Source organism: Balaenoptera borealis (genome assembly GCF_965194805.1).
Source record: "Balaenoptera borealis genome assembly, chromosome: 11".
NCBI classification, from domain to species: domain Eukaryota; kingdom Metazoa; phylum Chordata; class Mammalia; order Artiodactyla; family Balaenopteridae; genus Balaenoptera; species Balaenoptera borealis.
The window spans coordinates 38,451,962-38,475,632 of NC_138868.1; the positions used below are offsets into that span (position 1 = coordinate 38,451,962).

Here is a 23,671-nt window from a genome sequence, read left to right on the forward strand (position 1 = left end):
TGACTCATGTGCATGAGGTGGTCAGCTGGTTTTCCATGAAGCCAGAATGTCCTCTGCCCCTGTACGCTGAACGTGCTGATGAAAATCTGGATGGCATTATGGGTCTCTTTCCGGCCATGGTCTGGCCATCTTCTCCAGGTTGGGAAGCTCCTGGCTAGATTCTGCCCTCCCAGAACCCCAAAACCAGTAACCCTAAGACCCTGCCACTGCCCTCCATTTGACCTTTAACATATACATCAACAGGCTCGGGCCCTGAACACCTGGGATGCAGGGAGTGGCTGAGGGGCTAGGGATACTCCTAAGTCACTGGCTGCCTGGTGGGGGAGACGGGTACACAGACAGCTAACTAAGCAGCAGAACAAAGTCAGAGGCAGAGAGGAGTGTGAGCCAGGGGTGCGGGGGCGTGGCCCAGAGATGGGAGAGCGTGATTCTTCCCGGGAGATCAGGGGGTGCTTCGTGGAAGAGGTAACGCTGCAAATGAGTAAGATTTGGCAGGAGGAGGAAAGGAAACATCAGGCTGAGGTAACAGCACAAACAAAGGCCTAGAAGTGGGAGTGGACAGGTTTGATTCAGAGACTAGGGATGTCTGGTGGGATTGGAGCTTCAGGAGGGTGGCAGAGGCTCTGAGTTGACAGTTCGGGATGTCTAGAGGGCCCCGGGAGCCCCAGGAGCGTGAAGCCCAAGGTAGAGGGCATGTCTGCCTGGGGTTGGGTCAGGAGGTTCCTGCGGGCTCAGCCTCCCACCCAGGAATCTGGCTTCAGCATCCCGGTTCCTCCTCACCCCTCACCCACCTGGGAAGAGGGCGCAAGCTCCTCTGCCTCCGTCCCCAAACCTGTCAGCTATTTCTCTGCGTACGACCTGGGCAAAGCTGGCATCCACTCCAGGATGCCTCCTGACAGCACCCACCCATCCACCATCCCACCCCCCAGGCAGAGGTGAGGTGCCCCCAGCCCATCCCAGACAGGCCTCTGTTAGCACGCTTCTCCCAGGCCACAGCGTTAGCTGTCCTGTCTCCCCCACCAGCCATGAGCTCCAGGAAGGTAGGTGGGCTGGTCCAGGCCAGGTCTCCAGTACCCAGCCAGGTACACATTACCTTCACACACGAATGGACAAATGACGGTGACGACGTTCAAGCTTCAAGGAGGACCTTACCACCTGATTTTATAGATGAGGCCTCAGGGGCCCAGGGTGAGAGAGGATTGCCCAAAGTCGTAAGCATGTTGGGAGCAGAGTTTAAAAGAGAAGTTTGGTTCATAGCAGTACTACTCACAGTAGCCAAAAGGTGGGAACAACCCAGATGTCCATCAGCTGATGAATGGATGAAATATAGTTTATTCATGGAGTAGAATATTTTCCAGCCATTAAAAAGAATTAAGTACTGATACGTGCTACAACTGAGATGAACCTAGAAAATGTTATGCTAAGTGAAAGGAGCCAGACACAAAAGGCCACATGTTGTATGATTCCATTTATATGAAATATGCAGAATAGGCAAATCTATGAGAGACAGGAAGCAGGTTAGTGGTTGCCAGAGGCTGAGGGAGGGGAGAATGGGAGTGACTCCTTAGCGGGTACGGGGTTTCCTTTCGGGGTGATGAAACTCTTCTGGAACTAGATAATGGTGGTGGTTGCACAGCGTTGTGAATGTATTGTATGTTTTAAAATGGTTAAAATGGTGAATTTTAGGTTATGTGAATTTCACCCCAATTTCAAAAAAGGAGTAGATTGGGACCAGATCAGATGCCACCAGCTGGGCCTAATGTTTATTCCTCAAACACATGCCACTGATCGCCCTTCCTGTGACAGACCTCCTCAGCCTAGGGATAGGGGAGCCTGTGGCACATCTTGGTTCAGAGGAAGCCCCAGGGTCAAGTGGAAGAGGACAGGATTCCTGCTCAGGTGCCTCTGCTGGGGCCCGGCCTCCATCACTTCCCCATCCCACTGACCAACCTGCTTCCAGTTAATGCCAAATATTCCATACATCTCAGGCCTCCGAGATGCTCTGCTCTTGCTCCTGCTGTTTGCACTGTAAAGGAAGTTCTTTCCTTTGTGACCCTCTCATCCACCTAGAAACATCCTTTAAGAACCAGGTCCTATCTTCCCCTTGCAGAAGACATCCACCCTCCGCCCCCTCACCACGAGCCAAGCTGAGCTCCCCAAGGTATCACGTGCATACAGCCTATCAAAGCAGCTGTGGGAATGATCGTGTTTGCCTGTGTGTCTCCCCTGGAAGACTGGGAGCTTTGGGAGGGAGGGCCTGGCTTGTTCACCACTGTGTTCCTAGGATAGCCCTGGTGCCTTGCTCACAGGAGGTGCTCAGTAAACGCTTGTTGAATGGGGCAATGGCTTTGGAAAAGTTCTCTTCCCTCCCAGACATTCTCCATCGGTGAGGGAAGGACAGGCAGGGTGATCTCCAAGTCCCTTTATGTCTGGGGTTCTCTGGTTCTAAGAGCAGCAGTGAGGGGCCAGCCCAGCAAGTTACTGCCTGTCGTCACAGGCCAGTTTTCTGCTCCTGTTGCCCGGCTGGTAGAAGTGGAGAAGGGGAGAGAAGGAGCCTGCAGTAATCCACTGCAAGCAGCTATTTCTGCTCTTGGCAGGGAGGAAGGAGGGCAGTTCCCAGAGACTGGGCTTCTCCATTCAGCCTGAATGGACCAGCTCTTCTCTTTGGAAATCTAATTAAAACCCTCCCCTGAACAGCCTAGACATGCAGGTTTTGGCGAGGTAGCCTGGAGTCCTTCATCTGCAGGGCCGAGAGCAGGCTCTTGCTCCATTTTCCTCCACAGACGAGAGGTGCTACTCTTTCCGCTTTCCTGATTATGAAATTAGTCATTTTCTAGGAAGCTTATTTATAGAGTCCGCTGCACACATGCAGCGCTGAGCTATTCTGAACACGGCTTGGGGCCTGGGAGGCTTAAGGTGTGAAAGCAGCTGTGAGTCACACATGGGTCCCCCTGCAGAGGTATCTGGATACCTCAGTTACCTTTTTGCACTGAGCCAGGGGCCAGGCCTTTGGGGCTGCCCTCCAGCTGGGGCGCACTTCAAGATAAAGAAAAAGCTTCCGATCAGGAGGTAGGGGGTAGGTGTTCTCCATCGCAATCCACACAGCCACCCACTCGATATATCACCTGGGGCAAGTCAGACCTCTGTTCTGTGCCTCCGTTTCCTCCTCTGCTAAATGAGGGGCCTTCCCGATGTGTGATTCTGGGCCTGCTGTGGACAGCAGCTGTGGAGGAAGGTTCCCAGTGACTTCACAAAGACTGCCTTCACAAAGACAGCTCAGATAATGGCCATGTTTGAGTTTCCTGATGTTTTTCCAAGAAGGTCAGGGCAACATTCACTTATTCAACAAGTGTTTGTTTATTTATTGGACACCTGCTGTGAACCAGGCACTATGCGAAGCTTTCAAGATAACAATGGTAAATGAAACAGAAATGGTGGTCCCTGCCCTCGTGTCGCTTATAATCTAATGTTAGTCATATAATGGCCTGAGTTAAAATGAAATTTCAAACTCTGTCAAGTGTTGTGAGTAAAAAGTACTGGGAAGAAAATAGATAGCTAGTGGGAAGCAGCCACATAGCACAGGGAGATCAGCTTTGTGAGCACCTAGAGGGGTGAGATAGGAAGGGTGGGAGGGAGACGCAAGAGGGAGGAGATATGGGGATATATGTATATGTATAGCTGATTCACTTTGTTATAAAGCAGAAACTAACACACCATTGTAAAGCAATTATACTCCAATAAAAATGTTTAAAAAAAAAAAAGTACTGGGAAGTAGAGCTCGGGGAGCGGTGGGGGGCTCTCCAGGCAGGGAGAAAAGCATATGTAAAGGCATCATGAAGGAAAGAGCCTGTCCCAGTGTAGCTAGAGTGCAGAGGTTAAAGGGGAAAGGGGCATGAAATAAAGTTGGAGGGATGAACAGGGGTTAGACCATTCAAGATCTGATAAACCATGTCAAAGGTTGCCATTGCCTTTGTTCCAAGTGTAATAGGATGCCATTCAAGTATTTTTTTAAGGAAAGTTATATGATAAATGTTGAGTTGTGAAAAAGTTGATTCTAGCTCAGGCCTGCCCCATCCAGATGTACAGGTTGTAAACTGCACAACCTATGAAGCCGTATGTATTGGAGCCATATGGAGAATGTTTTGGAGGCCAGGCTGAGTGGATGCCAGAGACCAGTTAAAAGACTGCCACAGTAATCTAGGCAAGAGATGCTGCCCTGGGCCAAGATGTAGGTAGTGAAGAGGGAGAAAAGTGGAGAGACTCAGGAGACATTTAAAGGGCCTTGAAGATAGCAGCCCTCTCTCCATAGGAGAGCTGGGCCCTGGGATTTGGGATTCTCAGAGACCCTGCCAATTGGAGTGAGGAAAAAATAAAACAATTGCCAGTTGAGAGCAGAAGATGTCAGAATGAAAATGGTCACCATCCTTAACCCGGCCTGTCTGCCCTTCATTGATTCCGATCTGCAGCTGGGCCTGAAATCTACCTCAGGACCAGTCCGAGGAGCAGGATTGCAGGACTAGTGGGTGGAGGGGCAGCTGACCTCTTGAACTTCTTGGAAGTATTATGCTAGCAAGGCTGTATTAAAGTTTCTTCTGGTTGCCAATTTCAGAAATCAAATTCTGCTGGCTTGAGCTAAAATGTTGGAATTTATTGGAAGGATCCTGGGGCATCTTATGGTCTTAACAGACATGTTGCCCAATCAAGACTCAAGATGGGCCGGAATGAAGTAGCTCCAAGACCCTTGGCAGCAGGTGTTTTTGGACCTTCTCTCCAGGACACTGTGGCTACCGTGATTCAGCCCCCAGAATGCATTTGAAAAGTGCAGAGGAGAGGATCTGATTGGCCCAGCCTAGTTGGTTTGTCCAGCCCTGGATCAGTCAGCTACTGCCAGGGGTCAGACACGAAGGGCAGGCAGAGCCACTGGAGCCCACACCTGCACAGCAGGCTATTCCCAAAGCAGGGGAAGCCCTGAGAGCAACGCAGTTACCCTCAGGATATGTCAAAGTGCAGACACTGGGGTCTGGCTAATCTCCAGCAACCTTTTTCCCAGCTTACTGGGTAAAGGAGAAAAGCTAGACCCCAGCATAGTCCTGGAAGGTGCCCTGATGAGCTAGAAAGAGGGTTTTCTGAGTTCAAAAAGAAATAGAACATTTAGAATATGCACATACATATACAGCTACTTTTTCTAGCAATTTCCAGAGGAGAGTTTTGCATACCACTTTTTACTGCCTGAGGCACAGGGAATGTGCAGATGTGGGGAGCTGGACACACACTGTATGTTACCCAGATCCCTCTTGCTCACCCATGGTTCAAACCCACAGGAACTAGGAGGCAGAATGGCACAGCAGTGAAAGTGTGAGCCTGGAGTCCTAGACTGTAATTTCGTACCCAGCTCTACCCTAATGAGCTGTGTGGCCTGAGGCAGGTTACTTGACTTCTCTGAGCCAGTGGAATGATCCCTAATTCATGGGGTCCTGATGAAGATTCAGTGTGATAAAGTTTGTAAAGTGCTTTGAACGGAGTAAGCCCTCCTTCTGTGGCAGAGATGATGGTGCTGATGGTGGTTTTAGAGATGCTGCTGGTGGTTATTCCACCTGGAAGACACCTGTAAAATTCTGCTTCTGCCTCTGCAGCTTGACCCCTCTGTAGGTTGGTCTTTTCCTCCGGTCCCCCTAATGGGGCAGGGTTACTCCAAGGGACACAGTGCAAGAAAGGAAGGCTTTTTCTCTTTGCTCAGGGTTTTGTCTTGATCCCAGCTCAACAGCCTCATCTCACATTTTTCATTCTGCTGCAGGAGTGAGAGAGAGAGAGAACCACACTGCTGATGACTCCGAGGGAGGGGCCCTGGACATGTGCTGCAGCGAGAGGCTGCCGGGTGAGTCTTCCCAGCACCAGGTCCCCCAGAGCTCCAAATGGAGGAAGAGAGCTCCGGATGGCACTGGGGCTGGAGGAAAGCCTGGGTGGCTGTGAATTTGCTTTAGAGGAGTGACTCAGCTGGTCTGTAGGTCTTCGTTTCAATGAGGATTTGTTTTTTTTAATCCCTGATGTCTTTCTGACCTGTTATCATTTGGAGCTGCTCTAGACTCAGCTGGAGGGGAGAAGAGGCAGCTGAGGGTGTGCGGGGAGGGTGGAGAGAAGGGTGAAGAGCTGGGGAGTCCAGGCTTGATCAGGACGTGACCACTGGCCGCTGGTGTGCTGGGCAGGTTTCGAAAGGTAAGATTAGGAAACACAGCCTGACCGTGGCATGAGCCAAGGGTGGGATGGACGAAGTGGCGAAAATCCCTGACAACCTTGAGGAGAAGCCTGGCTGTGAATGCCAGATTGTGCTGCTTGAGTCTGGTTGACCACACTTGAACCACGGGCCATTGCTATCGCCACAGAAACATTACCAAGGCACTCCTGCCCATGGAGAAGCCACACGTCCAGTTGTAGACCAAATACCCAAGTCATGATTAACAGCCTTGGAAGGAATGAAGGAAGGAAGGTAGGGGAAATTTTTTTGTGTTTTTTCCTTTTATAAAAGTTTTTATTGTTTTTTTTCCTCCTTATAACAAATATCCATTGTAGAAATATTAGAAAATAAAGACAAGAGAAAAAGAAAAGAAAAATCACCGTAATCCTGTAACACTACACACATTTTCACATCTCCCTTTCCAAACCTTTTTGTTAAGAAATAACCGATTCTGAATTCTAATTTTGAACTCTCAAACCTGTAGCTTCTTAGAAACCTCATGATTGGCAAGGAACCTTAGAGTGTCGAGTCTTCAGTGACCCTCTTTAAGATAGACATGGGAAACAACTCGGTGTGACTCTAAAGCCATGACTCTTTCAAATAAGTGGCTGTTTTTTCACCCCATGAGCAGTTGCCCCAGCTACGGATGAAGTTCCTCCAGCCTCCCACTGAGCATTGGGCCCTTCAATGTAATTCTCACCTTACCCAGTAGGGGGTGCCATTGCTCAAAACACTTCGGACGGCCTGTTGAGATGGGCTAGGATGGATGCCATTGCACCAGAGTCGTTGCGGGACCCAAAACAGCTAGCTTGAGGACTAGACTTCTCCAAAGGGATGTGAGAGCTGTCTGAAAACATCTGAAAGGCTGTCTTGTGAAGGGGATGGCATACTCATTCTGTGTGTGTCTTATGAAGAGGGCATAAATCCAATACATAGAAATTTTAGAGGCCTGTTGGCCCACGGGATGCTGAACTTTCTTTCTGACTCTAAAAATAGTCCAGTCATTGAACTTGATAACGCAGGAGAAAATGAGTGTTCCATCACTGGAGGTATTCAAGTATTGTCTGGATAGACATTGGAGAGGAAATTTCCACAATGGGTGGGAGGTCGAGGTGACATCACAAGTCCCTTTCAACTATTAAACAGTTCTGTGATTCAGATATGAGTCATAGAATTCAGAGATGATTCTACAACCAGGGATGGCCCCAGCGGCTAGAAAAAAAAATCCATAGAAAATAGGACACCATGTATAGGAATCCAGAGAGTAGCATGGTGTGGAGGAAAGAGCATGGGGTCTGGTCTTGGAGTCTGGCTGTTCTGCACACAGGCTGTGTATTTATGGACAAGTCATATAACCTGCTGGTCCTCCAGTCCTTTATTTGCAAATGGAAACAACAACAATATGAACATTTATCCTCACAAGGAAAATAAATGTAATCACACAAGCATTCATTCAACAAATACTTATTGAGCATGTACTATGTGTCAGGTGCTGTACTAGGTGCTAGGGATATAGTGGTGAGTATAACAGACAAGGCCCCTGCCCTGCTTTGAGCTGCTTCTGGAAAATGGAATGAAGCCACCACAGAGAGGCTACAGTAATAAGCGTGATATGTTTAATTCCAACCCTCTCTCCCATTCCTCCCCAAAAGCCAACAACCAGCATAGAATCAAAGAGGAGTATTGGTCATCTCCACTGGACCTGGCACATTGCCTGCCTTGTGCCAGGCACTGTACTAAATGCTTTCACATGTATGCAAAGGTGCAGGAGCACCAGCAGGTTATCTGAGAATTCAGCTCATTTCTGACACTGTCTACCAGGAGATAGCATCAGATTCCACAGGTAAAGGGCTCAATCCCACAAGTCTGCCCTCTACTTCAGACGCCAGTTGCAAGCCCAGGTTGTTACCTGTAGTTCTGACCGACTGGCTATATATCAGAGGTTCCCACAACCCTCTCCTCAGGTTCAATTAATGTGCTAGAAAGGCTCACAAAACTCAGAGAAACATTTTAGTTACTAGATTACCAGCTTACTGTAAAAGGATATTAAAGGATATAGATGACCATCCAGATGGAAGAGATGCGTAGGGCAAGGCATGGGGAAAGGGCATGGAGCTCCCATACCCTCTCCCAGCACCACTCTCCCCACCTCTCCATATGCTCACCCGGAAGCTCTCCAGGTCCTGTCCTTTTGGATGTTTCTGGAGGCTTTATTACATAAACATCATTGATTAAATCATTGGCCATTGGAGAATGATTCAACCCCCAGCCCCTCTCCCTGGAGGTCAGGTCTGGGACTGGAAAGTTCCAGCGCTCTAATCACATGGTTGGTTCTCCTGGCAACCAGCCCCCACCCTTGGGTGGGATCCAAAAGTCACCTTCCCTGAAGCATTTTCAGGAACTAAGGACAAGAGACCAAATATGATCCCACTGCTCTAATAGCTCAGGAAATTCCAAAGACTTTGGGAGCTGTGAGTTAGGAACTGTGGCGGAAGACCAAATATATATGAGAAATATATATTTTGGTCATCTGAATGGCAAATTATATATTTCAGATAAATCATAGTGTCACAACCTATATCTCATGCAATCCTCTCTGCTACCCTAGGAAGTTGGTATTATTTGCTATCACCATCTCATAGAAGAAAGGACCAAGGTCCAGGGAGGTTAGAGGGTCTGTCCAGGTTCATCCAGTGTTTAGTAGAGTGAGGAGTCCCTCCAGGCAGTTTCCTTCCAGAGCCCAGGCTCCTGGCCACTACCCCATTCTGCCTTCTTTGTCGCCATTGAGCCATCATGATCTTCTGGCACCCTTTGGACTGAGGCAGGAAGAACTAAGGTATGTCTGTCCCCAGGGAGGAGTTTGGAGGAGTTGGGCGATGTCACTGTGCCTGTCCCTATCTGTGTCCTTCCTCTGGAAAGCCTGCCTTCCAGGGGCCAGGCAAGTTATATGCCCTTCTAGACACCCATGACGCCACCTTCATGTGATATTGAAATAACTTTTTGTCTGTTTCCTCCATGGGACCGTGAGCTCTTTGAAGGCAACTACCTCTCTATTCCATCCTCCATGGCAACATTCATTCACTCATTTCTTCATCCATTTACTCAGTATTCACTGACCACTTCCATGTGTTGGGCACTCTGTAAGCACTGGAGTTTCAACAATGAAGCAACCTGAGAAAATTTCCCACCCTCACAGGACAGTATCGTGCCCTAGTTAAGAGCAGGCATTCTGGACCCAGGCGTAGCTCCACCATTTACCACCATTTACCATTGGGGTGATCCTGGGCAAGCTACTTAACCTCTCTGCCTTCCATTTACAAAATGGCAAGAATAACATTCACTACCATGTAGAGTTGTTGGAGGATTAAATGGAGCTCAGGACAATGCCTGGAATGTGGCACGTGACATAGGCATTTGCTGTTAAGGGAAAGATAGACAATAAATAAGTAAAATATATAGTATAGCAGATGGTGATAAGTGCTGTGGAGAAAATTAAAGCCAAAAAGGGAGGGGTGGGAAAGGACTGGGACTCGGTGGCCGGGTGCGGGGGGCGGGGGGATGGTTGGCATTGTAAATAGGGTGGTCCTGGAACCTGGTAAGGAGTAGACTTCCACAGTGTTCGTCAGCCAAAACCACCAGCCTAAGCTGCACCTTGGACATAAAAGGAGATGGAGGCATACAGGCCCAGAGACTTGGGGCGTTGGGCCTTTAGAATGAGCCCATGGACACTGCAAGCAGTTGCATAATGATGATGTAAAAATACAGCCCTCGAGTAATCTCTCCCCCTCCCAGCTGTCTTCCCCGCTGGGCAAGACTAAGAGGCGAGGCAGAGTGAGGACCAGCCATGCCTGGGTGACTCACTCATTCCCACACGAGCTGCCAGGCGGGGGCGACATGGCCAACACTCCCGCGGCCGCGGTCACCCAGACCCTAACCAGCGCCAAGCAGGTCATCCGGTCCTCCCAGATTGAGATTTCTGGGTGAAAACATCCTCAGGCATCGCCGACACCTGCAGGCAGCCCACAGCTGCCCCCGGGACAGGCACGCTCACTCACACCCCCGGAGGCATTCCACGCAGGCGCACACACGCTCATGTTTGCTGTCACTTGTCACAGCCTCATGCTCACGTATGCACGTGCACATACCCACACGCAGTCCCCTGGGCACGTGCAGCTCCCGCACCTCTGAGTCTTCTTCCTCTTGCACACCCCGGACCTCTTAACTCCATCGCCCTGTCATCCACCCCTTTCCGCTAGAGATGCTTCTTAGAGATGGACACACTTGCTTGTTCTCTGTCTCATCGTTAGGTCTCATTCTTTCCTGCAACGACGCCCCCTTCTCCTGCACATGCAGATAAGCAGGCACATTCCTGCCCTCCGGTTCTCTGTCCTGTCCCCAGCCCCTTAACCCAACCCTCCCTCATTGCACGCAGTCCCTAGGTACTGTGGTGGGCACTGGTGTATCTCCAGGTCCGTGCACGGGCATACATAGGTTTCTCCTCTCTCGCGTGCACACGCTCTTTTTCACGTGCTCACCCTCCTTCTTTTCTCTTGCACTCCCCCTCACTTGCTCACTTCCTCCCTCATTTTCTTGCTCACAGTCACCCAAACACATTTAAACATTCAAACTCACACTCTCTCCCCTTCTGTGAGTAGGTGTTCACATTTGCGAGAAAGCAGGCAACCCTGCTGATGCTGGGGCCTCTGCTCCTGCCCGAATAGCACCAGTGCAGGCCTAGCCTGGGACCAGCAGCTTCCTCAGGGATACAGGGCAGGGGAAGGAGGTGAATAAGGCAACAGTAGGTGCTGGTGATGGCATGACGTCACCACATGTTGCTCACAGCGTCTCCAGCGGGCAGGTTCATGAGCAGGCCTGCTCCTAATGTTTGCAGGGACCAAGGTCAGACTGCGGTTGGGGCCCCTCGTGGGGCACCACCCCCTGCTCAGTCCTGCACTGGGAGGGCCCTCATCTGAATGCATGGGGGCACGTCAGTCTGTGCATGCAAGTATGGTTCACACTCCACCCTGCTAGCTGACACTTGGCCACCCCTCAGACCTAAAGATTACCCCCGGGGAAGGCCATGTCCCTGCTCAGAAGGGTGTACGTGCATTCATGAAGGCTTCAGGCCATTCGGGCAGAGAGTTCTGGAGTCCTCGTAGCCAGAGCATGGCCTGGAAAGCGGGGCATGGGCACACCTCCTGGGCCCTGTGGACCTCTTGCTCCGTGGGGAGTGGCATGGCCAGAGGAGAGGGAGACCAGGGGCCAGATCTAAGGACCACACTGCTTTGGGGAACAAGGTGCTCCCAAAGGCCTCCTACAGCCGGCAGCTGGTTGGAGCCATGGCAGTCCCCGCCACCCTGAGATTTAAGTGTGTCATGATCAGCTGGGTCTATGCAAGGCTGTGAGTAGCCACTGAAGGCCTGAGTAGGTCATTGCCCCTTTGGGAGGAACAGCTGACTTCTCCACACCTTAAGTCCTGGTGCTTTGAAGGCTACCCCCAGCCCAGCCCTAGGCTCTGTACCATCATGGATATCAGATGGACCCTCCTCTGAGGAGGTCAAAGTCTAGGTCTCAGCAAGAGACCACTGTCCATCCTGGGTGGTCTTTTATAAAGTAAAGGGAAGACCTGTATTGAGGAAATCTTTGTTATCCTAATCATTGCAGTGACTACCCCTGGTCATCAGGGAGAGTCAGGCCATAGCTTTCACAGCCATCCCACCCTGACATAGATGAGGTCTTTGCCAGAAGCCAACAAGGGCTGATTGAAAAGGCAGCCTGACCCTGTTATTGATTCAGCAAGCGTTTATTGAACGTCCACTTTGTGCCCAGTGCTGTACCAGGTACTGGTGATACAATGAAGAGCAAGAGAGACCTGGTCCCTGCTCTCAGGAGGACAGGGTACCATGGAAGTGTACAACAATAATATTACCTTATCTTGGGGCGGGGGGGGAGGCGGTCAGGGAAGGCTTCCTGGAAGAAGTGGCCTTTAAACTGTGACCTAAAGGATGAGTAGGGTCCTGGTTCATGTCTTGAGGAACCAGCTATCAAAGCATCTTAAGGAACAGGTTAACCTCAGAATGGGCCTTATCCCCTAGCTGCTAATGCTTGTTCTCACAGAGCCCCCTGATCTGGTGCCTGGTGCTGGTTCAAATGGTCTGGGAGCAGGTGCAGGAGCCCAGATGGACCAACGTAGAGAAGACAGACTTGGATATAGTATCATTACTGAGATGTCACTTGTGCCCATCAACACTCAGCAGCTTAGGTGCTGTTGTTGACTTTTAGTTCTTTAATTGATGGCTCTGTTTTCATTCGGGACTTTTAATGCATTTAGGGGTGTTTATGTGGCCAATGGTACTATGAATTGTCTTTGAGACTTTAGGATAGAAATTAAAGAAAGACAACACCATCCAGATGTGCTGAGAACCCTAATTTAGAGAGTAGTCTGTAACGATACCACTGTATTGAGAAGAAAGGTACCAACCCAGGTACTCACTGATCAGCGATGGTAGAGGTTAACTATTCTCAGACACCAGGACAGATATGGAGGCAGGAGCCCATATAGCTGGGTCTTGGGGTCCTGGGGGGGGCAGTCAGACCTGGGTTCCAATCTCAGCTCTGCTGCCGACCAGCAGCTTGATCTCAGGTAAATAATCTGACCACTTTGAGCTCCAAATTCTTCACTCCAAAATGAGGGTGATAATAAGATCTTCACAGACATTTTGGGAGGTTTAAATAAGCTGATGTGTGTGAAATGCTTATTACACAGTGCTCCATAAATGGTAGCTAATAATGATGGTGATGATTTTGCCAGGATATGGAGTATAAACAACAACAACAAAAACCTGTGCATGTTCCCAGGCGTCAAGGGCCCAGGCATCAAGTCCCAGGCCAGACCTTCAGGCGTGGAGTGGATAATATGGGTCTGTGGATCTTTCATGACTCCCCACCACATGCCTGGGACCTCACAGAACCAGCAGACACATAGAGGAGTGTTGTTTACTTGCAAAGTCAGGTGGGAAGAGGAGCCAGACTTGCTGGAGAGGCCAATCATCCATTTTCCTGTGTAGAAACAGTTCTGACATTCCTGGGAGTTGCCTGGATGTATGATGAAACTACAAAGAGAGTCTTTGCAACTGGAAAAAAGAAGCCATCTGGTTCAGTCCCGTGCCTCCACCCAGGTGGATGCTCAAGCCCTTTCAGACAAATGGGCATCATTGTATAACTAAGATATGCAGTGACAGATGCTGTCACCTTTCTCCTTGACTTGGCCCAGGGACTAAATACCCCAACTCCCAGGAACTTCTTTATACCTTAAAAACAAACAAACAAAAACAACAACCTCTTTCCTTCCATTTACGCTCATTTCTTCTTTTCAAGTCTCAGGATGTGCTTTGTTTATCTATTGCTGCCTGTCTCAAAACTTACTGACTTAAAACAACCACCATTTTATTTGTTTATGATTCAGAGGGTCATGAGGGGCTCAGCTAGGGGGTTCTTCTGTTCCCTATGGCTTCAACTGAGGTCATTCACTCAGCTGTATTCAGCTGGTGCTGGGCTGGAATAGACGGTCCAAGAAAGCTTTTCTTACGTCTGGCACCTTGGTGTGAATACCGGGAAAGGGGGATCACTAGGGCACCTTGGAGGCTGTCTGCCATACTGCTTAAGAGTTGAATCCTTGAAATTCGAAAAGGCATATTCTCAGGATATGCCTGTACAGTTGTCCCTCCGTATGTGCAGGGGATTAATTGCAGGATTCCCCACGGATGCTAAAATCCACCGATGCTCAAGTCCCTTATATGAAATGGCATAGTACAGTTGGCCCTCCATATCCACAGCTGTGGAACCCGCAGATGCAGACAGCCAACTGTATACAGAATGGTGGGGGAAAAAATCCACCCCCAGAGAGAGAAAAAAATACCAGAAAATATATGTAAAGGAAACCAGTGCCTTTCTCAGTGTGGTAGGATCATGGATGACTTGGGGTTCATTTATGCTTTTATGGGGTTTTTTCCCTCATATTTTCCAAAATCATTTTTAAAAGATTGGCCACCTGGGACTTCCCTGGCGATCTGGTGGTTAAGACTCCGCACTTCCACTGCAGGGGTGTGGGTTCGATCCCTAGTCGGGGAACTAAGATCCTGCATGCTGCACAACGTGGCCAAAAAAAAAAAAAAGATTGGCCACTGGAAAATATTCATTAATCCTTGCCAGGCAAGGGTGGTAGCTGGGGATCATGGGGGCCCCCTGGGGTGAGTCACCTCCCTCCAGGTTGGGTTGCTCAGCCTGGCAGGCGCAGAGTCGGGGGCTGACCCAACCCCAGGGATCTTAATGGGGGCTGGTTAATCCTTTGGGGGCAGCGGTGGAGACAGTCACCAAGGCATGGAATCCCTCCCCCCACCCCATAGAAAGCCAACGAAATGACTCACGTCATGTCATGTTGGTGAACCAGTTCAGAGGAGGGAAGACTCAGGGGTCCTTGACAGGCAGCTCTGTTTCACTAAGTCCATGAGTCCTTCAGGAGGTATCAGTTCCCAGGGCAGGAGAAGCAAGTTCTTGCTCTGTAATTCTCCCAGTTCCAGGACACAGACGGGATGAAGGGCCCTCTGCTTTCGTTCATTCTTTCCCCATTGGACCTTGGCCCCCCTTCCAACTCACCTGGTTTTGTTTTTACCTGGGGGAGGAGGGGGTGGTGACTGGTGGTAGGTTCAGAGCTGTCAGTCATACTCCTCTGTGGCCCTGCTTTCTTCACGGGTCCCCGCAATGCCCCTCTCTGGTTTCATTCACTGATTTTTTCTCTTTTGTCTCCCACCGCCAGGTCCCTTCTCCCCACAGTTCGTGTGTTCTAACGTGTTTAAGGCGTATTTTGTGCATTTCTGTGTGCTCTTGCGGAATGAGTGGCAATATGTCGTGTATATATATTTTTAAAATTTGTGTCTATTGTGTTGTGTTCGGTCTCATTCTTTTCGCTCAGCTGTGTTTCTGAGGTCCTTCCATGGTGCCATATGTCCTCTGATCCTTCGCTTCTAAGGGCTGCAGAGTATTCCCCAGTGTGTCCCTGGACACGGCCTACCAGCTTCCCCAAGTGATGGGAATGTAGGTGCCCCACTCCTCCCACCCCACCACAGATAGCACAGGAGGGAGCTTCGGCGTACGGCTTATGTGTTTCCTAGGACTAGGTAAGAATTTTTTGGAGCAGAAGCACGCATTTCCAGAGTTTTCTACTTCCCAGATTGGTTCCAACAGAGGATGTGGAACACAGAGAACCAGGAGGAAATGGTGTGGGTGGTAGCTGGGGAGATACACAGGGGACAGAGCATGCTGGGCCTTTATTGATGGCCATGGCAGGGATTTTGGTCTTTATTCTAAGAACAAGGGGAAGCCATTGAACGAAACTAAAGCAGGGGCTCAGATTTGTTTTTTTAAAAAGGCAACTGTGGATCTTTAGCACTAGAAGGGCCCTTAAAGACCCCTAGGCACACTCTTTGAGTTTACAGAAGGCCTCTGAGGCTCACAAGGCAGTGAGATGCCCAGGGTCACACAGCCCATGCCTCACAGAGCTAGAACTGCTACCCAGGCCTCTTGACACTACCAGTGTTGTGAGCCTCCCCAGTTACTGAGGGCAGCAGCCCCTGGAGGGTTGGAATTTGTCAGCACATCTGTCCCTGGCGGGTCTTGGGTGGCTCTTGCTCACCTCCTATCCCCTGGACTTTCCTAGACCTCTGAGAGCATTTACCAGGACCTACCAAGGAACCCCAAACCAGGACCCAGCCTTCTGCTGTCAGGGAGGGAGGCCTCAGACCTTCAGATACCCACAGGCAGCCCCTGTGAAACATCCCATGCTGGCTTAATGAGTGAAAACTGAACCAGAGGGTTAAAGACATGCGTGCCAATCCTGATTCTGCCTCTTACTCTCTGGACCTCAGTTTCCTCATCTGTAAAATGGGAGGGTGGGGCAAGAGGCTCTCCCAATTCTGTCCCTCCCTCCCCACATGTTTGGGCTTAAGTCTCAGGCACTAGGGACCTCTGGTACCCACTGCCCAGGGCCTCTCCGTTGGTTATTTTAGTGCTCACCGTGGGCTGGAGGGAGGGGGTAGCTGCACCCTCAGAGTTTCATTGACCCTTTTCACCCTTGTATTTCTGGGCCTCCGCTCCAGAGAGGCACAAAGAACTGAGCCTTTGTTTGCAGCAACAAAGCTGTTTGCAATTTCATATAGAACCATTTTATTATATCCCATCCAAAGAGTACTTGAGTTGCCTTTTGTTTTGAAAGCTTGTTAGCATTTCAGATTTAATTAACTGACAGAACAAAGCTGCCCCACTTCCACCACCCCCAGCCCATGGCCACTCCATCCACCGACCCCAGGTGCCAGTCGGCAGCCTCAAAGCCCCCGCCCACGTGGGGGCAGGGCACCCACTGTCCTCCTGAGGGGCTCACCTGGCAGATGAAAGGGAGGTCCTGTTGCCTGTCCCTCATGCTCCCCTCCCCTCCCCTCTTCCCCTTCCTCTCTAAATTCTGCTGCTGTTTACTGAGCGTTCACCATGTGCCAGGCACCAGGCTAAGCACTGGGCATTTTTTACCTTATGGCATCCTCAGACCCCAGCCAGCAAGGCTTAGTGGATCTGTTGTCCAGAGGAGAGATTGAGTCACTTCCCCAAGGTCACATAGGTAGTAAATGGCACAGTCGGGCTTCAAAGCTAAGTCTGGGTGACTCCAGGGCTTTGGCTAGGAGCCCCCCCAAGGAGCTTCCTCCCCAGAAACAAGGCACTTGTAGGGACAGCAAGAGCTGCAGTGCTGACTGGATAGGGCCAGGTCCTAGAGATAGTTCTTGTTACAGATGTACCTCCTTTTATTGCGCTTCGCTTGATTGGGCTTCACAGATACTGCGGTTTTCACAAACTGAAGGTTTGTGGCAACCCTGCGTTGAGCAAGTCTGTCGGCACCATTTTTCCAATAGTGTTTTTTTAAATTCAGGTGTGTCCATTGTTCTTTTAGACATAATGCTACTGCATACTTAATAGACTACAGTAGAGTACAGACGTGACTTTTGTATGGACTGGGAAACCAAAAAATTCGTGTGATTTGCTTTATTGCGGTATTTGCTCTATTGCAGCGGCCTGGAACCAAACCAATAGTGTCTCTGAGGTACTTGGAAATCTGCCTCCCAAGAGCATCCACACACTGGTCCCATTCTCACCTCTTGACGTGCCCCCTTCCCTAGCACAGCCCCCTCAGGTGTCTGCAGACAGGACCCCGCCACCTCCACTCCCCTCCATCCCTTACAGTGAGGTAAGAGCAGTAATCCTATAAACAAGTGTCCGTGTCTAAGGGTGGGGTTTCAGACACAGTGATGGGCTGTGGAGCCCAGCACCACCTCCCACAGAGATGAGGCTGTACTTGGGAACACATGGAGGGTCAGGAGTGTTGGAGATTTCTTCAAGATGCTGTGGTGTGGAGAGCAGATCACCTGAGCGAGTCTCATCTGGTGGGTTGGTTAACGGTATGGGCTCTGGCCGCAGGCTGCCTGGGTTCTAGTCTTAGCTTCTGCCTATTGTTAGCTGACTTGGCCAAGTGACTTAACGCCCGTGTGCCTCAGTTTCCTCATCTGTAAAATGGGAGTAAGAGCAGTACCTTCTAGCATTGTTGTGAGGATTAAATGGGTTAATATACGTGAAGCACTTAGAGCAGCACCAGCGTGTGGTGAGTGCTCAGTAAGTGTTAGCCCTCAGTGGTCCTGGCTCTACGTTTGGCTGACTGTTGACCTACAGCAAGCCACTTTCCCTCTCGGCCTCAGTTTCCCCATCTGAGAAACTAGCAGACTAGACCAGATGCCCCTCAAGGCTGGTCTGGCTCTGCCCATCCGTGGTTCTAGATGCTCGCACAGGGCTGAGTGTGATGTTCTGTTGGTCAGCGCCCCCATGACTGTGGGGGCATGGTGGGGGGGGTCCCTCCTGGCCACGTTTGGGAAGAGAAGAAAAGCTGAATGGGACAAGAGCTCCCTCCTCATGTAAATAGAAACAGGCCGAGCCAGCCTTCGGCTCCAGTTCCGCGGCTGGCAGCCGGCAGCTCGAAGGATGAGTCACCAGCGGGAGCAGCCACGTTCTGGGGCTCGGGCGGGGCCAGCCCCGGGGCACACCATGGCTGCAGAGTTTAATGGTGGGATTTGGGTGCCAGGTGACGGGAGAGGGATCATGGTGTTTCCACATGCCCAAGGTAAACTCTCAAGGCCATTTGCCTGCGTGCCTTACCCAGGGCCCCTAGAGCTTTGGCCCAGGATGCAGAGCTCCTGCCTTCCAGTGCGCCATCGTTTCATAAGATATGGCCTTTGAGGAGCCAGGATCTGGCACAGAAGCTGCACCGCCACCCCCATGCAGCTGGTTAGGGTTCAAGGATCCCCAGACACAGGGACTCCCTCCTTCCCAGGTTCTCATCATCTCCCAGGTTCTCATCATCTCCCTGCCTTTGCTGCAGTGACCTCTCCTGAGAAGCAGTTTGGCAAAGCGGAAAGATCACTTGGCGTCAGGAAGGCCTGGGTTTGCATCGCGGGTCTGCACGTGCTTGGGCAAGCCACTTAACCTCGCTCAGCCCGATTTCCATGCCTGGAAAATCCCTTTCACCCCATGCAGGAAGCAGGCCCGAGAGGAGCCCAGTGTTCTGTCACTGTCAGCAAGCTGCCTCTGAGTCAAGGCTTCGTGCATGGCAGAGCAGCTACCGTGCTGTGAACTATTGAAAAGCCAGTCCTTGACACAAGCAGCCGCCTCTCACCGGCAAAACGGGGCTGACGATGCCAATGTCTACCTCACAGAGAAGCAAAAGGAACTGCGTGCGCACACGCGCTTTGGGAGCTGCATAGAGCCTACCCAGGAGACCTGGCGTTCTCATTCCGGAGCGAGACAGTGAGTGGAAGGGTGGACAGGGCGAGGAGAAGGGCTGGCGTGATCTCTAGGAGCAGGACCTGGAGGACAAAGGACAAAGGAGCCCAGGACCTCTGTGGTCCACGAGGGCGGGCACTGTGTTGTTCACTGCTGTATCCACAGAGCCTAGCCTGGTGCTTGGCAAAGTATTGATATATAATTGGTGCTCAATAAATGTGTGTCGGACTCACACGTGAATGAGCAGAGACTAAAATCAGCCCAGTTCTCTACCTCCCCACTGCTACCACCTGATCACAGACCTCTGCTCCCCACCCCTGAGATCAGGGGTTCTTAACCTGAGGTCCGTGGATCCCCTCCAGAATTACATGCAGAATATAGTGTGTGTGTGAAGATGTATCTTCCTGAGTAAAGAAATGTTAGATTTCTGCCCAGAAAAGCTTTTAAATAAACCCTGCTCTGAAAGGTAGGCATCTACCAGGCACTCATTTGGATTCATCCAGCCTCCAGGGCTGCCAGGTACCCTGTGGGTTTAAAAACAAAAAACGGTTTCCACCCTCGTCTCTGAGAGGTGCATACAGGGCCCCGCCAGCCTGCAGTTTTTCTTCTACCCCCTTAAGGTGCCAGGCTGTTAACCTGCCATCTTTCATATGCAAAAGTGATGTCAGGGGGCCTGTCTTCTGAGTGGCTGCTGTCCGGCTGGGTGGGTCTCACAGAGACTGGGACTCACTCTCAATCTCTCCCAGTCCCCCCACGTGCCGTTTAGGTGTGACAGGTGAAAGTCGGGGTCCTGAACCTGGGAATATTAACCAGGCCTCATAATATCTGAACTTAGAACAGTGCCCTCTTTTTAAAAATAATTTTCCTCACTACAAATAAATATATATGTATATACATTATATATTTATCTCTATACGTATGTGCCTATTTACTTATTGGAGGAAATTTAGAATATATAAACAGGGACTTCTCTGGTGGTGCAATGTTTAAGAATCCGCCTGCCGATGCAGGGGACATAGGTTCAATCCCTGGTCCGGGAAGATCCCACATGCTGTGGAGCAACTAATCCCGTGCGCCACAACTACTGCACCTGCACTCTAGAGCCTGCGAGCCACAACTGCTGAGCCTGCGCACCACGACTACTGAAGCCCGTGCGCTCTGGGGCCCGTGTGCCACAACTACCGAGCCCATGTGCTGCAACTACTGAAGCCTGCGCGCCTAGAGCCCGTGCTCCTCAACAAGAGAAGCCACTGCAATGAGAAGCTCGTGCACGGCAACAAAGAGTAGCCCCCGCTCGCAGCAACTAGAGAAAGCCTGTGCACAGCACTGAAGACCCAACGCAGCCAAAAATAAAAATAAAGAATATGTAAACAATGAAAAAAATCACTCTATTCTCACCCTCCTCCAAAGAACTATTGTTACTACTACCTGTCTTCTGTTCTTCCCATTTACCGTGTATGATGTTCATTAAACACTTCCTGTGTGCCCGGCGTCCACTGTGCTGCACGCTCTCCAAGCACCACTTGAGTTAGCCTCTCATCTTTCTTCGGGGATTCTCCACCTTTTTATATACTTTCTTAATTTTTAAGGCCAAGGAGAGCAGACTGTTTTGTAACCTTGCCTTTCTTACTCCACACCATCGAAAATCTTTCCCCATTATTAAATATTTATCTACAGAGTCATTACTAACGGCAGCATGATGACGTTTTATTGCAGGCAGGTTCCAGGCTTCTCAGACTGGGGTGCATGTACCCCTGAGGGCAAAGCCACAGGATAAATGTAGAACATTTTCCTGAAGCATAAATTTGATTCCAAGCTCTGGGAGGGAAAAAAAACACATTATTTTAAGATCAAAACAAGCACAGAAATGCCATACAATAGCATAAAGAACACCCATGAATTTTAAAACAAAGCAGCAAAGTCCAGGATCATGTGACTTGCTGTTTTTCCCCAAAGACCCATGTCCCCTCTGCTCTAAGGATGGGAGAAACATCTAAGAAGCACTGTGTTCTCCCTCTTCTTACAGATAAGGAAACTGAAACCCAGGGGGGAGAAAGGATTGCCCAAAGTCCACAGTGTGTGTTACGAGCCAAGCCAGGTGGCCCCTGAGCTGTACCCCTCCTACCTGTCCGTATTTGCCATCACACATCGACTGCTTTTTCTGAAGGTGTGGGTGGAGAACTTGCCACTTGGGTAATCAACCCTCTGCTTATCAATAGTGAAAACTCTTGGCTTCCTACGTGATCCATCTCTTAGCAGCGGCTGGATCTGAGGTATCTGCTCTTGTGGTTAGTAACTATAGCCTCCCTGGGCAAAGGTAGACGCCCTTAGGCTCCACCAGCACTTAGATTTTTCACTTAATGCACTGTATTGTAAACACGCATCCACTGGTCTGTTTTACCCAGCTGACTTGAGCCTTTTGAAGGCAGGAGTTACGTGTTGTCATTATTATTATAATCTGATGTTTCTTGAGCAGCTACTAGATGCCAGGTGCCAAGTTGGATGTTTCATCTATAGGATCTACCGTCTTCATCGCAGCTTTTCAAAGAATGTATTATTATCCTTGTTTATCACTTACCCATCATCATTCACTCATTTAGGAAATATTGATTGTAGACTTACGTGCCAGGACTAGCGCCACATGTTGTGGACAATCAGGATGAGCAAAACCAATACTGCTCCTGCCCTCATGGAACTTACAGAGACTGGGAGAGATGATATTCAGCAAATAATTTTGACAGACTGGAGTGAGTGTACTGTAGCTCAGAGCCTGTCCAAGTGCCTCAGTTCAAACCCACATCAACCACTTATTAGCCTCTCTGCACCTCATCTTCCTCTTCTGTAAAATGAGGATAATAGTAGTGCCAACTTCATAGGGTACCATGAAGAGTGAATAGATTAACATGTGCAAAGCACTCAAAGCAAAGCAGGGCTGTGTGCTCGCCAGGTGTTTTGTTGCTGCTGGTCATATGAAGGAGAGATGTGGGTTGCTGGGTGTGTGTGATAGGGGAGCCCCTACTTTAGGAGACAGATGATTGAGTTCTCCAAGATGAATAGGAGTCAACTTGGCAAAGTGTTTTGGGGACAGTTGAGGGGACCAGGATGTTGGGGGGATGTTCCTGGCAGAGGGGACAGGATATGCAAAACATGGGGTGTGGGCTCACCCGAGGAACTGCCAAAGAGTGTGGCTGGACCACAGCAGGTAGGGAGCTATACAGGGTCAGGTCTGGGAAGGAGGAGCCTGGGAGAGAAATACAGGTATCCCCAGGATCACCGCATTGTTGATCCAGGCCATGCGAGATGCTCAGCAAATACTTGTCACGTAACCAAGCGAGCATGCAGACAACTATGTTGGCCTCACATGGTCTTGGCTGTGGGTGTTCCGTTGTCTCCCAACTAGAAAAGGAGTCCATTGTCCCATATTCACAGTGATATGTGGACCGTCCCATCCCCACCATCAAGCCGTATACATCCGTCTTGATGGTCCCTCTCTTCTTGGCAATAGATTGGACGGTGTGGGTTTAGATGGGGAGCTCCAACCTCTGGGGCTCACCGAGGTGGTGCTGCTGGAATCCCCACACTCCACCAGGGCATCAGATCCAAGCCAGTGCTGTTCAGACTTGTTTAGTAGTGGAACCTTGTGTTGAAATCATCTTAGAGGAAGCCCAGTATATGGAACGGTATTGAACAGCTTCCACGGCTGAGGCCCAGGCATAGGGACCCAGAGCACTTGGTCATAGCTGGTGCACCTGAGAAAACACCAGGGCTCCTTAAAGCACAGTTAGAAAACCAGGGGACTTCCCTGGCGGTCCAGTGGTTAAGACTTTGCCTTCCAATGCAGGGGCCACGGGTTCGATCCCTGGTCGGGAAGCAAGACCCCACATGCCTTGCGCCAAAAAAACCAAAACGTAAAACAGAAGCAATGTTGTAAAACATTCAATAAAGATTTTTTAAATGGTCCACATCAAAAAAAAAAAAAAAAAAAACAACTTTAAAAAAGAAAACCAAGGGAAGGCCCCCAACCCCCATTTTCGAGGTGTGGAAATTGAGGTCCAGAAAGGAGGGGGTGACTTTCCCAAGGTCACACAACCAGGGATAGACCCAGAACTGGATCTTAGACGTTTGACATCAATTCTGCTACACCGAGATTTTCCTCCACACCATCCTGACCACCCCCATCCCCCCTCAGTGTGGGGTCTTGAGGTGGGGAAGGGGCACGGTGCTGTGACCTTGTCAAGTGTCCAGCGTCTCCCCCGCTGCACACACACTGAGTCAGGGCGCAGAGCATGAGAGACAAAAGCCCAGAGGGCAGGCGTGGGTGGGCTGTTCAGGGTCACGGCCTGGTTATGCCGTACCTTTTTTTCCCTCTCTCTTTTAATTGAGTTTGAGGTGGTGGTTTTTTGTTTCCTTAAGGAAGGGAAAAGAATGAAGCTGCGTAAACACCACGACGTTAACTCCCTGAAAAACCTCCTGCCATTTTAACTCTGTTACTGGAGAAATCAAAGAGAAATAATTTGTCCACCCACACTTAGCTCTTTCTGACGAAGGTAGGTGAATATTGCTTTGCTA

The 23,671-nt window shown here is 50.1% G+C and overlaps 1 protein-coding gene across 5 annotated transcripts in view; it reads left to right on the forward strand.

The window, feature by feature from the left end:
• The window catches only part of PTPN5 (protein tyrosine phosphatase non-receptor type 5), a 55,676-nt gene that overhangs the window by 16,480 nt on the left and 15,525 nt on the right, over positions 1 to 23,671 (forward strand). For 4 of the 5 annotated variants that reach the window (XM_082343026.1, XM_082343028.1, XM_082343031.1 and 1 more), the window contains one exon: positions 5,795 to 5,875. In XM_082343026.1, coding sequence (XP_082199152.1) covers positions 5,851 to 5,875 — 25 coding nt within the window. In that variant the 5' untranslated portion in view covers positions 5,795 to 5,850. Of the gene's footprint in view, positions 1 to 5,794; positions 5,876 to 9,495; positions 23,650 to 23,671 lie in introns of those variants that run through there. The other variant, XM_082343029.1, reaches the window with a different exon arrangement.